The sequence below is a fragment of the Oncorhynchus tshawytscha genome, linkage group LG03 (assembly GCF_018296145.1).
Source record: "Oncorhynchus tshawytscha isolate Ot180627B linkage group LG03, Otsh_v2.0, whole genome shotgun sequence".
In the NCBI taxonomy this organism is placed as follows: domain Eukaryota; kingdom Metazoa; phylum Chordata; class Actinopteri; order Salmoniformes; family Salmonidae; genus Oncorhynchus; species Oncorhynchus tshawytscha.
In genome coordinates this window covers 7,734,538-7,749,438 of record NC_056431.1, presented here as the reverse complement: position 1 = coordinate 7,749,438, position 14,901 = coordinate 7,734,538, and the positions used below count along the sequence as shown (strand labels likewise).

The 14,901-nt window shown below is 44.1% G+C and overlaps 2 protein-coding genes across 7 annotated transcripts; both read right to left on the bottom strand.

Moving 5' to 3' along the window:
- Positions 1 to 542: 542 nt before the first annotated feature.
- On the bottom strand, positions 543 to 4,322 carry LOC112226216 (gastrula zinc finger protein XlCGF57.1). 4 transcript variants are annotated; one of them, XM_024390589.1, is made up of 5 exons: positions 4,136 to 4,322; positions 2,684 to 2,871; positions 2,492 to 2,587; positions 2,309 to 2,384; positions 543 to 2,081 (listed from the first exon to the last, which is right to left on the bottom strand). In XM_024390589.1, exons 1-5 carry the CDS (start codon positions 4,305 to 4,307, stop codon positions 697 to 699), a joined length of 1,917 nt encoding a protein of 638 aa, XP_024246357.1. In that variant the 5' UTR covers positions 4,308 to 4,322; the 3' UTR covers positions 543 to 696. The 4 variants fall into 4 exon arrangements, with proteins under 4 accessions (XP_024246357.1, XP_024246349.1, XP_024246365.1 ...); XM_024390581.1 differs by having other exon boundaries at positions 2,492 to 2,871; XM_024390597.2 differs by having other exon boundaries at positions 2,492 to 2,871; positions 4,050 to 4,218.
- Positions 4,323 to 10,529: 6,207 nt separating this feature from the next.
- LOC112226235 (gastrula zinc finger protein XlCGF57.1) lies at positions 10,530 to 14,648 on the bottom strand. 3 transcript variants are annotated; one of them, XM_024390623.1, is made up of 5 exons: positions 14,443 to 14,554; positions 12,690 to 12,873; positions 12,498 to 12,593; positions 12,315 to 12,390; positions 10,530 to 12,064 (listed from the first exon to the last, which is right to left on the bottom strand). In XM_024390623.1, the coding sequence occupies exons 2-5, from the start codon at positions 12,801 to 12,803 to the stop codon at positions 10,680 to 10,682; spliced, it is 1,671 nt and encodes a 556-aa protein (XP_024246391.1). In that variant the 5' UTR covers positions 12,804 to 12,873; positions 14,443 to 14,554; the 3' UTR covers positions 10,530 to 10,679. The 3 variants fall into 3 exon arrangements, with proteins under 3 accessions (XP_024246391.1, XP_024246388.1, XP_024246383.1); XM_024390620.2 differs by lacking the exon at positions 14,443 to 14,554 and adding an exon at positions 14,561 to 14,648 and having other exon boundaries at positions 12,498 to 12,873; XM_024390615.2 differs by having other exon boundaries at positions 12,498 to 12,873.
- Positions 14,649 to 14,901: the final 253 nt, after the last annotated feature.

Below are 14,901 nucleotides of genomic sequence, written 5' to 3'. Positions count from 1 at the left end.
TGACCAATCAAACAATGGCCCCTCGATTATATGCAAAAACAAATAGAGGCTGTTGATTGGTGTGTATTCTTAAAAATATATACATTTTCGCCAAAAGTATCAGTTTTGTATCAGCAATTTTTTGTCGCTATGCCAGTTCTGGACTCTAATCTTATTAATCAAGGACGAATTGTGGTCATTGTAACAGCAAGAAGATAGTTATTGTAAGGCTAAAGCACCTGTTGTAAAGAAGATGGAGCATACCCTTTTATTTACTGTCCTGATTCTCCATAGGCAGACAGGTTGACTCCCACACTAACAATGTTGCCCTAGGTCTTGGATTTCAGAAACAAATAGACTAAATTGGTGAATCAATCCTCTTCAAAAGCTTTCCAATTGTAATATGAAATGTACAATTTACTGTAATATCAACACCAGCCAGTGCAGGCCAATGATGGTTTACCAATAGAAAACTGGGAGACTGAAATGTATGTGATATGACTCTCTTATTTCAGCTCAAGGAAAACATACAAAAAACACCAGAACCACACAACAGGCATGGCATATTTCACAGATTATAGCGGCCTTTATTGACATTACCATTTATTGTTATTAACACAACCAAGTTGGGCACAAAACCATCTTCTGTACATCATTGTTCTTTATTAAATAACTACAAGAGTAAAAGAGTTGACTGTATATAAATAATCTAATCATTCAGCAACATCTAGGCAGGTGACCAGATAGGTGGTGGGCGCGAGCAAAAGTACGATGGCAGCAGGGGCAGGAGTATGGTCTCTCACCAGTGTGGGTCCTCATGTGAGTTTTAAGGTGACCGACCATGCGGAAGCTTTTGTCACACTCCTGGCAGTGATATGGCCGTGAGTTATTGTGGATCCTCATGTGTTTGCCCAGATCCCCTGAAGAGGTATAGCAGCCGTGGCAGACAGAACATTCATACGGCTTCTCTCCAGTGTGGGTGCGTATGTGTTTTGTGAGATCTCCAGACTGAGTGAAGCTTTTGCTGCACTCAGTACAGGTGTATGGTTTCTCACCTGTGTGAGTGCGCTGGTGGTTCTTCAGGTGTGCGTGTCGGAAAAATGTCTTGTCACACACGGTGCAATGGAAAGGCCTCTCCCCAGTGTGTGCGCGCTGGTGGGTTTTCAACGCAGCACTGTTTATGAACTTCAGCCCACAAACCCCACAATGGTAGTTCCTTTCATTATTGTGGATCTTCAGATGTGTCTTCAGATAACCGTTGTCCGCAAAGTCTTTACCACACACAGTACATTTGAAAGGTCTCTCCCCTGAGTGTGTGCGCAGGTGAAGCTTCAAAGAATAACTGTATGCAAACCGCCTGTCACATTTGGGGCAGGATAAAGGCTTCTCGCCAGAGTGAACAGTCATGTGAACTCGGAGGTGCCACATCCGGGCAAAATCCTTTCCACAATCCTGGCATTTGAATGGCTTGACCCCTGAGTGTATCATCATGTGTTTGCAATGACTGCTGGCTTCTGAGAAGCTCTTGCCACACTCCTTGCAGACGTAGGGCTTCTCGCCGGTGTGTGTGCGCATGTGAATGCGCAGATTCTGAGGACTAGAGCAGCTTTTGCCACACTCTGAGCATGGCATGCCGATGTTCAGACAGACAGGGCCATCCTTAGGCTTAGTGTCCTCAGGTTTGTGACACTGGTGAGGCCCCAGTCCCCAGGAATTCCTGAAGCTCTTTCCACAGTCAGCGCAACTGAGGTATCCATTGATGAAAGTAACAGCCATTTTGTGCCAAACCTTGCAGTGAGTATGCAGTCTGGCTATGTACTGGAAGCTGCGTTCACAATAGGGGCAGGGGTGGAGTTTCCTTAGATAGGGAGAGGGGTGGGCCTGACAGATGTGGACGTGTAGCTGTCGTGGGGTATGGAACATGCAGCTACAGTGGGGACAGCTGTGTGTTGGGGCACACACAGTTTTACTTGTTGAGACATAGCTTTTGAACAAAGCCAGGTACTGCTTCTGGTGTTTGGTCTTTATGTGGTTCTCCAGGAAGTAACAGTCAGTGAAGGAGATGGTGCAGTGTGGACAAGGAAAGAATTGAGGAGAAGAGACTGAGGGAGAGGGACAGAGCAGTGGAAAGAAGGTAGAAAGAGAAAGATGAGAGGGAACAGAACATAGTTATGATTTCCTACATTTCCTCATTCAACAAAAAAATGCTTGAGTAAATATCTCTGCTCAATATTAATTTCAAAGTTTGGTAAATTAATGTTCAAGTAATCCCATCATCCATTTCAAATGCAGCGTTGAGGGTGGACTGGATGTATGAACTATGCCCTACCTCCATCTGTCTTGTCTGGGTTTTCCTCCTTCACCAAACACACTTTAGTGTCTCGCAGAAGACTCTTAACCACCACCTTATGGATTAGAAAGACGAAGAAACCACAGTATGCATGAAGCAAAAGTCTAAATACTATTGTCTAGTTACTGTCACATGTTGGGAAAGACCACTAACTCTTCTTACATTAGACAATCTTGTTAGCGTCACCACAGGACTCCATGATATCTTGCTACATCCGGTCATTGGATTGGATGTATTTTGATGTTTGATGTGCTTCTTCTGGAAGGAAGGAACAGAACGGTTTGGTTCCTCTCCCATTCCCTGCTGCTCAAAGTCTGTTGGTTCCTCTTTGATTTGGATGGAGCTGATACATACCCCTTTAGTAATGTAGGGTGATTGGCTAATGTCTAGTTCTTCTCTATTGCAGTCAACATCATCTGACTGTGTTCCACACTCTGTTTTGATGGGGTCTGGATGGTGTTTAGTCCGCTTGGTTTTATTGTGTTGCTTTTCCCCAGGTGTGCTCTTCATCTTGTTGACTAGAGTGCTTCTTCGTTTGAATTCTGTGGGGAAAAGAGCAGGTTTTATTGAGCATCACCCTTAGAGAGCTATACCAAGCAGTGATCATATTAATAAACCATGCAACATTATAAGTCACAGGAAGGCCAAAAAGATCATCAAGGACAAGAACCACCCGAGCCACTGCCTGTTCACCCCGCTATCATCCAGAAGGTGAGGTCAGTACAGGTGTATCAAAGCTGGGACAGAGACTGAAAAACAGCTTCCATCTCAAGGCCATCAGACTGTTAAACAGCCATCACAGGCACAGAGAGGCTGCTGCCTATATACAGACTTGAAATCATTGGCCATTTTAATAAATGGAACACTAGTCACTTTAATAATGCCACTTTAACAATGTTTACATATCTTGAATTACTCATCTCACATCTATTGCATCTTAGCCTATGCCAATCTGACATTGCTCATCCATATTTGTATACATTCTTATGTCATTCCTTTAGTTAGATGTGTGGGTATTAGGCTTTTGTTTTGTAATTGTTAAATATTACTTATATTAGATTTCGCTACACTCGCAATAACATCTGCTAACCATGTGTATATGACCAATCCAATTTGATTTGACCAATCATCAGGTAATTGAAGAAACCACAGGTCTGCATGAACAGTAAATGTAACTGCATACGTTCCTAACAGTCAACCTACCAGTAATAATTGGCCTTTAGACTGGTTGGTTGTTTAGCAACAAAACCGACGCGCACACAACTAGGGCAAAACAAACCGGGGTGTCTTAAATTGTTGATAACATGTAAAACTATATTTCGTCTCCAATGTCTATTGAATACATAAATACATTTGCTGCAAAATGAGAACCTGTCTCTCAAATACATCGTTACAGTTGTTGGTTAGCTAGCTAGCGGAAATTAGCCATTATAGCATAGATGACGTGGCAACAGTTAAAACACCTCAAAAAACGACATTCTATCAAGAAACGAATGAAACGATATGAAACGATTCCCCACACGGCAGCTTCTAGTCATTTTTGGCTAGTTGGACATCCAGAATCAAAACACAAGGAGTTCTGCCCCATTGAAGCATCGTTATCGTGACGTTGTCAGCTAACCCTTCAATATGACATTAGCATTCATGTTGCTCCCAACCCGCTCAAGACATAAGCATAGCTCGTTATAGGGTTATATTACAGGCAGCAAACTCTACTTACTGTTGCAACCAACTAGCTAGCTACTGTTTTGAGCTGCTAGTAGCCTAGTCTTTGTAAATGAGAACAACATAGCAAAGGCCAATTACTTTGTATCTTGAAATTCTCAATGATAGAATGGCACACAGCTTCGCTTCCTTTGCTGACGTCATAAAACGCTGCACTTTCTGGTCTATGTCCACAACGTTCCACCACAGATAGAACAAGGTCGTCACTAGTTACAACAGCCACAAAGTTATAAACCCCGCCTCTTTTGTACATTCTACCTCACTTAGCAGACACTCATATACCGTAGTGAATGCATACATTTTTGTACCGTTCCCCCATGGGAATCGAATGCACAACCCTGACGTTACAAGCGCCATACTCTACCAAATGAAACACACGGAACCTATTTCTACAATTTCTCAAAAATGTGGGTTTAAACCTTAACCACACTGCTAACCTTATGTCGAAACCAATTTTGATTTTGTGGCTTTGGTAACTAGTGGAAACCATTGAACAAGGTACCAGATGTTTTACCGGATGTATAAATCTGAAGCACTTCACTTCACAACGTATATGATGAGAAGACGCCCATTGGTCTAGCCTGGCCACTGAAGTATAATAAGAATGAGCCTGATGACTTGCACTAAATTCTTCCGCTGCTCTGTCGTTCGCTACATACTTTAGTCCGAGACTCCCATAATTGAGGGGGTTTGTTGTGAAGAGGGGCACGAGTATCAAAGACAACAACATATTTTCAAACCACCGCTTTACCCAGGGAGAAAGCCTGCCACCTCTCATTGAAGCATAGACAGCGTTAAAATCACTAGATGGCGATAGCGCTGACGTCATCCACCTATTCCTATGGAAAACTCCCAATGGCGAATTTGAAGATGTAGTGAGATGGATTTTGGAACATTATGCTAATGATCTCATTGACGAAACGTTTGATCTCAATACAGTTTTCTGTTCCCAAAACTAGAATCTGTTACGAACAGAGTGGACAAATTTTAGTTGATTTTACCCTTTACCAAAGTTTAAAAAAAAAAAAGTTGTTTAGAAGGAGTGGAAGGGCGAATTGGGTTGCTGGAGTGTTTACAGACATGTTCAATCTCTCCCTATCGCAGCCTGCTGTCCCCACTTGCTTCAATATGTTCACCATTGTTCCTGCACCCAAGAAAGCAAAGGTAACTGAACTAAATGACTATCACCCGTAGAACTCACTTCTGTCATCATGAAGTGCTTTGAGAGGCTAGTTAAGGATCATAATCACCTCTACCTTACCTGACATCCTAGACCGACTTCAATTTGCTTACTGCCCCAATAGAGCCACAGAGGATGCAATTGCCATCGCACTGAATACTGCCCTATCCCATTTGGACAAGATGAATACCTACGGCAGAATGCTGTTCATTGTCTATAGCTCAGCCTTCAACACAATGATACCGTCCAAGCTCATCATTAACGCTTGGGGCCCTGGGTCTGAACACCGTCCTGTGCAAATGGGTTGTGGAACTTCCTGACAGGCCAGGTGGTGAATGTAGGAAACAACACCTCCACTTCGCTGATCACCAACACAGGGGTCCCACAAGGGTGCGTGCTCAGCCCCCTCCTGTACTCCCTGTTCACCTATGACTGCGTGGCTACGCACGCCTCCAACTCAATCATCAAGTTTGCATACGACACAAACGTAGTAGGCCTGATTACCAACAATGATGAGACAGCCTACAGGGAGGAGGTGAGGGTCCTGGTGGAGTGGTTCTAGGAAAATAACCTCTCCCTCAAAGTCAACAAAATGAAAAAACTGATCGTATACTTCAGGAAACAGCAGAGGGAGTGGAACAGTATAACTTTAGACCGTTCCCTCGCCCATAACCGGGAGCGAACCAGGGACCCTCTGCACACATTAACAACAGTCACCCACGAAGCATCGTTACCCATCGCTCCACAAAAGCCGCGGCCCTTGCAGAGCAAGGGGAACCACTACTTCAAGGTCTCAGAGCAAGTGACGTCACCGATTGAAACGCTATTTAGTGCGCACCACCACTAACCGTTTCACTCACCCCCCCTTTGACCTCCTCCTTTTCCGCAGCAACCAGTGATCCGGGTCAACAGCATCAATGTAACAGTATAACTTTAAACCGTCCCCTCGCCCATACCCGGGCGCGAACCAGGGACCCTCTGCACACATCAACAAGTCACCCTCAAAGCATCGTTACCCATCGCTCCACAAAAGCCGTGGCCCTTGCAAAGCAAGGGGAACCACTACTTCAAGGTCTCAGAGCAAGTGACGTCACCGATTGAAACGCTATTTAGCGCGCACAACCGCTAACTAAGCTAGCCGTTTCACATCCGTTACAGGAGCACACCCCTATCCACATCGACTGGACTGCAGTGGAGGTGGAAAGCTTCAAGTTCCTCGGTGTAGACATCACTGACAATCTGAAATGGTCCACCAATGCAGACAGTGTGATGAAGAAGGTGCAACAGTGCCTCTTCAAACTCAGGAGGCTAAAGAAATTTGGCTTGGCCCCTAAGACCCTTAGAAACTTTTACAGATGTACAATTGAGAGCATCCTGTCAGGCTGTATCACCGCCTGGTGCGGCACCTGCACCGCCCAAATCCGCAGGGCTATCCAGAGGGTGGTGCGGTCTGCCCTCCAGGACACCTACAACACCCGGTGTCACAGGAAGGCCAAAAAGATCAAATGACATCAACCACCTGAGCCACGGCCTGTTCACCCCGCTATCATCCAGAAGGAGAAGTTAGTACAGGTGTACCAAAGCTAGGGCAGAGAGGCTGAAAAACAGCTTCTATCTCAAGGCCATCAGACTGTTAAAAAGCCATCACTAGCCAGCTACCACCCGGCTACTCAACCCTGCACCTTCGAGGCTGCAGCCCTATATACATAGACATGGAATCACTGGCCACTTTAATAATAGAACACTAATTTAAATCAAATTTTATTAGTCGCATGCGCCGAATATAACATGTGTAGGTAGACCTGTAGAACTTACAGTGAAATGCTTACTAGTCACTTTAATAATGTTTACTCATCTCATCTGTTTACTCATGTACATACTCTATTCTATTCTACTATATTTTGTATTTTTGCCACTCCGACATTGCTTGTGTTAAATATTTATATATTTTTTAATTCCATTCTTTTACTTTTAGATTTGTGTATTGTTGTGAATTGTTAGATATTACTGCACTGTTGGAGCTAGGAACACAAGTATTTCGCTACAATAACATCTGTTAAATATATGTTTGTATGCACACCCGCACAGAGTAGGCGGTCCCTAACGGAAAAATGCAAATACTTGCTAGAACGGCCAATAGGATCTCACTAGCTTGTGCTTGGCTATGCCCACGTCCTTGCTTGTTCTGCCCACTATGACTTATTTGTTCCCATTGGAAATGACAGGCTGTGGTCTATCTTGGGTTAGTTATAAAAATCTGCGATTTTGCTAAAGATCCATGCTATCCGGGTTCATTGGGACATCCCAACTCTGACTTTACACCATTGAAGTTGAAATGTAAAATGGTTAATTAAGGAAAGGGTTAGGTAAGGGTTATGGTTAAGGTAGGGAAGGGTAGGGGTTAAGGTTACAGTTAGTGTTAGGGCAGGGACGTCCCAAGGATCACAAGTAGAACTACCCATTTCTGAATGGGGCAGAATCAAGGGGCCACGGAGATGCACCATTTCGACTGCTCCTAGAGATTAGCTTCGGTACTACAGTTTAACTGACGCTCGGCCCAGAAATAACATTTCGAAACATGACCACATCGAGAAGTCAGATTTGAACATTCTTAATAAGACACTTTAGTCATAGCCTTTGTGCACAAAACATACATTTAATTATTCAAATAATTGTTGAGGCCAATTATTTTTTAATCACTCACAGCCGAAATATTAACATTTTATATTCATCCAATGTCTGCCATGTTTTAGGGATGACGTGTGATGTCGTCACTGCTCCCTGTGCACACTGAATGCTAGTGCGCTATGTGATGTTGGTCCATATAAACCAGATGTAGACGGTCCATGAATCAGTGTATGCGAATGTGAGTAGATTACCTTGAAAACATCAGGCGGAAATCTTGGACACAGTCTCCAGTTATTATTATACCCAAAGATTATAGATATACTGACAAGATACATATCTCTTCGCCCGAACAATGGGAGTCGATGTTCACAAATCAGCACAGCGGGCTGTCTAGCTCCCGCCTATACTTTCTTTTGAATGGTGAATGCGTCTCATAATTGTAATTCTTTTTGAGTATTCGACGAGGGTTGTTTACGTCAACCACCCGTATTTAACTGAGAGATGCTACGCTACAAGCCTCATAACAAGAATATGCATAGCCATCTTTTTACCAGGATGTCAGGTGTCCTACTTATATCAGTACACTTTTAAACACTTCAGCATTACACGACTTCTATTCGATCAAATAAATATCACGTAGCAAATAAGCCATTCATTTTTATGTTGACCAATTTCTACACTCATTGACCTCCATACAAAAACTCAGTTTTACGAGGGTATGTTTGGCGGGGTGAGTGAAGGAGGCTTTGTTGCGAAATAGGAAGCCGATTCTAGATTTAATTTTGGATTGGAGATGTTTAATGTGAGTCTGGAAGGAGAGTTTACAGTCTAGCCAGACACCTAGGTATTTGTAGTTGTCCACATATTCTAAGTCAGAACCGTCCAGAGTAGTGATGCTAGTCGGGCGGGTGTGGGCAGCGAACGGTTGCAAAGCATGCATTTGGTTTTACTAGCATTTAAGAGCAGTTGGAGGCCATGGAAGGAGTGTTCTATGGCATTGCAGCTCGTTTGGAGGTTAGTTAACACAGTGTCCAAAGAAGGGCCAGATACATACAGAATGGTGTCATCTGCGTAGAGGTGGATCAGGGAATCACCCGCAGCAAGACCGACATTGTGGATATATACAGAGAAAAGAGTCGGCCTGAGAATTGAACCCTGTGGTACCCCATAGAGACTGCCAGAGGTCCAGACAACAGGCCCTCCAATTTGACACGCTGAACTCTGTCTGAGAAGTAGTTGGTGAACCAGGCGAGGCAGTCATTTGAGAAACCTGGGCTGTTGAGACTGCCGATAAGAATACGGTGATTGACAGAGCTGAAAGCCTTGGCCAGGTCGATGAAGACGGCTGCACAGTACTGTCGTTTATCGATGGCGCGTTATGATATCGTTTAGTACCTTGAGCATGGCTGAGGTGCACCTGTGACCAGCACGAAAACCGGATTGCACAGCAGAGAAGGTGGAATTCAAAATGGTCAGTGATCTGTTTATTAACTTGGCTTTCGAAAACTTTAGAAAGGCAGGGCAGGATGGATATAGGTCTGTAACAGTTTGGGTCTAGAGTGTCACCCCCTTTGAAGAGGGGGATGACTGCGGCAGCTTTCCAATCTTTAGGGATCTCGGGAGATACGAAAGAAAGATTGAACTGACTGGTAATAGGGTTTGCAACAATGGCGGTGGATAATTTTAGAAAGAAAGGGTCCAGATTGTCTAGCCCAGCTGATTTGTACGGGTCCAGGATTTGCAGCTCTTTCAGAACATCTGCTATCTGGATTTGGGTGAAGGAGAAGCTGGGAAGGCTTGGGAAAGTAGCTGGGGGGGGTGTGGAGCTGTTGGCTGGGGTTGGGTTAGCCAGGAGGAAAGTGTGGCCAGCCGTAGAGAAATGCTTATTGAAATTCTCGATTATCGTGGATTTATCGGTGGTGACAGTGTTACCTAGCCTCTGTGCAATGGGCAGCTGGGAGGAGGGGCTCTTATTCTCCATGGACTTTAGTGTCCCAAAACTTTTTGGAGTTAGAGCTACAGGATGCAAATTTCCTTGATCACCTTTGACCTTTTTCAAAAGGAGGCAAGGAGAGGATGGAAGAGTTAGCTAACCAATTGAGAATGCCCCTATGTCCTCATTTGTCTATCAAAATGTGGGAATGATAGTGTAGCCTAAAAAACAATTTATGCTTGATCTGCATATGTGGTCGGAGGCTTTGTATGGCGGGTGTGAGCCTCCGGAGGCATGCAGAGGCCAAATCAAGCTCCGTACCACATCGCTGTGCTCCTCTCACATTTTGTAACAATGTGGAGGGCTCTTTATAGCTCAGCATTGACATGATTGGTTGACGGTAGGTGGGGGCAGAAGGTCCTGTATAAACACAAACCTACTTACTTAAAAAGTTTGTTTCCTCTGACTACTACGGTGGCTGCATCTCAGTAAATGCTATACTGCCACTGCAGATGGCGGATTGACCATGCAGACTTTATGAGCTTGAATCATTCCTCTTCAGTAGCTTGCATATTGTAATATGCAGAGTCAGACATGCTGCAATATCAAAACCAGCCAGTGCAGTCCAATGAATACTGGGAGACTGAAATGTATGTTGTATGACTCTCTTATTGGCTATGCACGCCTCCAACTCAATCAAGTTGGCATACACAAAAACACCAGAAACTACACAACAGAATATAGAGGCCTTTATTGTCATTAACATTTATTAGCATTACCAGGGCAGAGTCGGGCACAAAATCATCTTCTGTACCCCACTGTTCCCTTATTAAATAACTACAATAAGAGTAAAAAAGTTGATTTATATAGTCTAATTTCATCATTCAGCGACATCTAGGCAGGTGACCGGTGAGGTGGTGGGTGCGAGAAAAGGTGCGATGGCAGCGGGGGCAGGAGTATGGTCTCTCCCCAGTGTGGGTCCTCATGTGAATTTTAAGGTGGTTGGCCAAGCGGAATCTCTTGTCACACTCTTGGCAGGGATATGGCCGTGAGTTATTGTGGATCCTCATGTGTCTGGTTAGATCAGCAGAACAGATAAACCGTCGGTGGCATTCAGAACATTCAAATGGCCTCTCCCCAGTGTGGATGCGCTTGTGTTTAGCCAGATCTCCAGACTGAGTGAAGCTTTTACCACACTCGGTACAGGTGTATGGTTTCTCACCTGTGTGAGTGCGCTGGTGGTTCTTCAGGTGTTCATGTCGAAAAAATGTCTTGTCACACACTGTGCAATGGAAAGGCCTCTCCCCAGTGTGTGTGCGCTGGTGGGTTTTCAATGCTGCACTGTTTATGAACTTCAGCCCACAAACCCCACAATGGTAGTTCCTTTCATTGTTGTGGATCTTCAGATGCAACTTCAGATAATTTCTGTAAGCAAAGTCTTTACCACACACAGTACAGTTGAAAGGTCTCTCCCCTGAGTGTGTGCGCAGGTGAAGATTCAGACAGTCCTTGTATGCAAACCGCTTGTCACATTTGGAGCAGGAGAAAGGCTTCTCGCCAGAGTGAATAGTCATGTGAACTCGGAGTCGCCCCATCCGGGCAAAACCCTTTCCACAATCCTGGCATTTGAATGGCTTGACCCCCGAGTGTATCATCATGTGTTTGCGGTAACTGCTGTCTTCTGAGAAGCTCTTGCCACACTCTTTACAGACGTAAGGCTTCTCGCCGGTGTGTGTGCGCATGTGAATGCGCAGATTCCGAGGACTAGAGCAGTTTTTGCCACACTCTGAGCATGGCATGCCAATGTTCATATAGACAGGGCCATCCTCAGGCTTAGTGTCCTCAGGTTTGTGACACTGGTGAGGCCCCAGTCCCCAGGAATTCTTGAAGCTTTTTCCACAGTCAGCGCAACTGAGGTACCCATCGATGAAAGCGACCGACATTTTGTGCCAAACCTTGCAGTGAGTATGCAGTCTGGCTATGTACTGGAAGCTCCGGGCACAATAAGGGCAGGGGTGGAGTTTCCTTAGCGGGGCAGAGGGGTGGGCCTGACGGGTGTGGACGTGTAGCTGCCGTGGGGTATGGAACATGCAGCTACAGTGGGGACAGCTGTGTGTGGGGGCATACACGGTTTTACTCTTTGAGACGTGGCTTTTCAGCATGGCCAGGTACTGCTTCTGGTGTTTGGTCTTTATGTGGTTCTCCAGGAAGTAACAGTCAGTGAAGGAGATGGTGCAGTGTGGACAAGGAAAGAACTGAGAAGTAGAGACTGAGGGAGAGGGACAGAGCAGTGGAAGGATGGTAGAAAGAGTGAGAAGAGAGCGATGGGAGGAGAGGAAACAGAACATAGTTGTGATTTCCTACATTTCCTCATTCAACAAAAAAATGCTTGAGTAAATATTTGCTGAAAATTAATTTCAAAGTTTGGTAAATTAATGTTCAAATGATGTTCAAGTAATCCCATCATCCATTTCAAATGCAGTGTTGAGGGTGGACTGGATGTATAAACTATGCCCTACCTCCATCTGTCTCGTCTGGGTTTTCCTCCTTCACCAAACACACTTTAGTGTCTCGCAGAAGAGTCTTAACCACCACCTTATGGATTAGAAAGACGAAGAAACCACAGTATGCATGAAGCAAAAGTCTAAATACTATTGTCTAGTTACTGTCACATGTTGGGAAAGACCACTAACTCTTCTTACATTAGACAATCTTGTTAGCGTCACCACAGGACACCTTGATATCTGGCTACACCCGGTCATTGGATTGGATGTATTTTGATGTTTGATGTGCTTCTTCTGGAAGGAAGGAACAGAACGGTTTGGTTCCTCTCCCATTCCCTGCTGCTCAAAGTCTGTTGGTTCCTCTTTGATTTGGATGGAGCTGATACATACCCCTTTAGTAATGTAGGGTGATTGGCTAATGTCTAGTTCTTCTCTATTGCAGTCAACATCATCTGACTGTGTTCCACACTCTGTTTTGATGGGGTCTTGATGGTGTTTAGACATCTTAGTTTTGTTGTGTTGCTTTTACCCAGGTGTGCTCTTCATCTTGCTGGAGTGCTTCTTCATTTGAATTCTGTGGGGAAAATACCAGGTTTTATTGAGCATCATCCCTTAGACAGCAATATCAGGCAGGGATCATACTAATATATCGAACCAGGGTCTGTAGTAACGCCTCTAGCTCTGAGATGCAGTACCTTCGTTTAGGGATCTCAAATGGTGCAGCAGTCTAACTAGCTTATGTCTTGAGCTGCTAGTATTAGTATTGTATTAGGATCCCCATTAGCTACTGCTAAAGCAGCAGCTACTCCTACATAACATTAATAGATAGGTACAGAACAACATACATTTTAAATGAGAGAATACACACTTTTATACAATTATGCATTGGCATTCCATGCATAATGTAGTCATTATAACGGCAATACTGCGGCAATTAATTTCCCATATAGTGCCATCCTTTGCTCTACCGTTTAAAAAAAGAGCCGATTAATGCTTGATCCGAAAATGTGGTCAGAGGCTCTATATGGATGGTGTAAAGCAATCCCGGAGCCTCTGGTCGCATGCAGAGGCCAAATTGAGCTCCATACAGCACCGCCGTGCGCCTCACAAATGTTGTAACAATGTGGAGGGCTCCATATAGCTCCTTCGCATTGACATGGTTGGGTGACGGTAGGTGGGGATGGGAGGTCCTGTATAAACACAAACTCATTCCTTGACAACTTCCTTTACAACAGATATGCGCTGCTCCGCAAAGCGCAATAAGTATACATGTCCTGACTTCTACAGAGGCTTATCGTTGTAAATGCTGAACGGCCAATGCAAACATCAGATTGACCACGTAACGCCTTTAAACAGGCCCTGATATGCTAATCTAGCAGCATCCTCATGATATAATAATCTCACAGTAGAAGTGGTTTTGTAAACACCAGAGAGAATCTCAGAACATCAGGGGTGTAATCATGTCCAACCACGAGTTTCTATTGGACAAATTCAGATAAGTCCCTCCCCGTTTCGTTCCTTTTGCTTCCGTTAAAGAAACGTTTTGCAACAGCATCAGAGTAATAAATAGCCCCTGGAACCGTCCTGTCCTTGATTCTTCCGTTTACGTCTATTCTATGTAATCCATAGATGCTACTGAATGCAAGTGCAACCAGATAGGAAGAGGCAAAGCGAGAGCGTGTCTCTGCCCAAAATCTGTCCACGATCATTATTTATGTGAGGAGTTTTTGTATGGGGTCGGGGCAATGAGTGTCGAATTTGGTCAAGATAAAAAGGAAATTCTATTTTTATACGTGTGGCTTATTTGATATAATAGAAGTTCGGTAATGCTTAGGTTGTTACGAGTATACTGATATAAGTGTGATGCACTGACATCCAGGCAGATTTAAGAAAAAACACTTTATACAAGAGTTGTCCCTGATGAAATTCGAGACTGTTTTACAGGCGGCGGTCAACACCCCTCATAGAATATTCAAAAAACGAGACGTATCCACCTATCTAAAGAAAGGAATAGGGGGGAGCCCGCCGTTATACTCTGTAGACAACGAATCCCCATTGTTAGGGCAGAGACAAGCATCTCGTATATCCAGTATCTTTGGTGCAACACACGAACACGAAAATGAATAATCATATGGAGTTTCACCTTAGTCGTTAACGAGTAGTCTCGTTTTTGTTGATGAGAATAATACAGCAAAGGCTAACGTATTATTGTATATCTCGTAAATGCTCAATGATAGAAGGGCCAACACAGCCTCGCCTACCTTTGTCGACGCCATAAAAACGTTGCACATCCTAGTTTATGTCCTTAAAGTGCCTACTACACGTGGCCTTGACCAATCAGGTAATGGCTCCTCGATATGCAACGATTTGGAGGCGGTTTATTGGTGTGGATTCTTAAAGAAATATTCCTCAAAATAAATTATATTGGAAATGTGTTATGTTTATGATAATAAAAAGTTATTTTATTGCAATAATAACAGGCCTCTTCTGTCAAAATGTAGGAACGATACTGTACCACCAACTAAATGTTGCTTTGCCTGGAGTACCCTTGAAGTGTACCATAATGTACATTTTACCAGTAGGCTTATAGTCTCATGAGTCT

What these genes read in the sequence shown, in the direction of transcription:
- LOC112226235 (XM_024390620.2), bottom strand. Translation starts at nt 12,803, where the DNA reads ATGTCTAAACACCATCAAGACCCCATCAAAACAGAGTGTGGAACACAG. An exon ending in CGCTAACAAGATTGTCTAAT is followed by an intron (nt 12,391 to 12,497) that starts GTAAGAAGAGTT and finishes CTAATCCATAAG; the next exon opens with GTGGTGGTTAAGACTCTTCT. An exon ending in CCCAGACGAGACAGATGGAG is followed by an intron (nt 12,065 to 12,314) that starts GTAGGGCATAGT and finishes CCTCTCCCTCAG; the next exon opens with TCTCTACTTCTCAGTTCTTT.
- LOC112226216 (XM_024390581.1), bottom strand. Translation starts at nt 4,307, where the DNA reads ATGTACAAAAGAGGCGGGGTTTATAACTTTGTGGCTGTTGTAACTAGT. An exon ending in TGAGAATTTCAAGATACAAA is followed by an intron (nt 2,872 to 4,135) that starts GTAATTGGCCTT and finishes TTTTCCCCACAG; the next exon opens with AATTCAAACGAAGAAGCACT. An exon ending in CCCAGACAAGACAGATGGAG is followed by an intron (nt 2,082 to 2,308) that starts GTAGGGCATAGT and finishes CCTCTCCCTCAG; the next exon opens with TCTCTTCTCCTCAATTCTTT.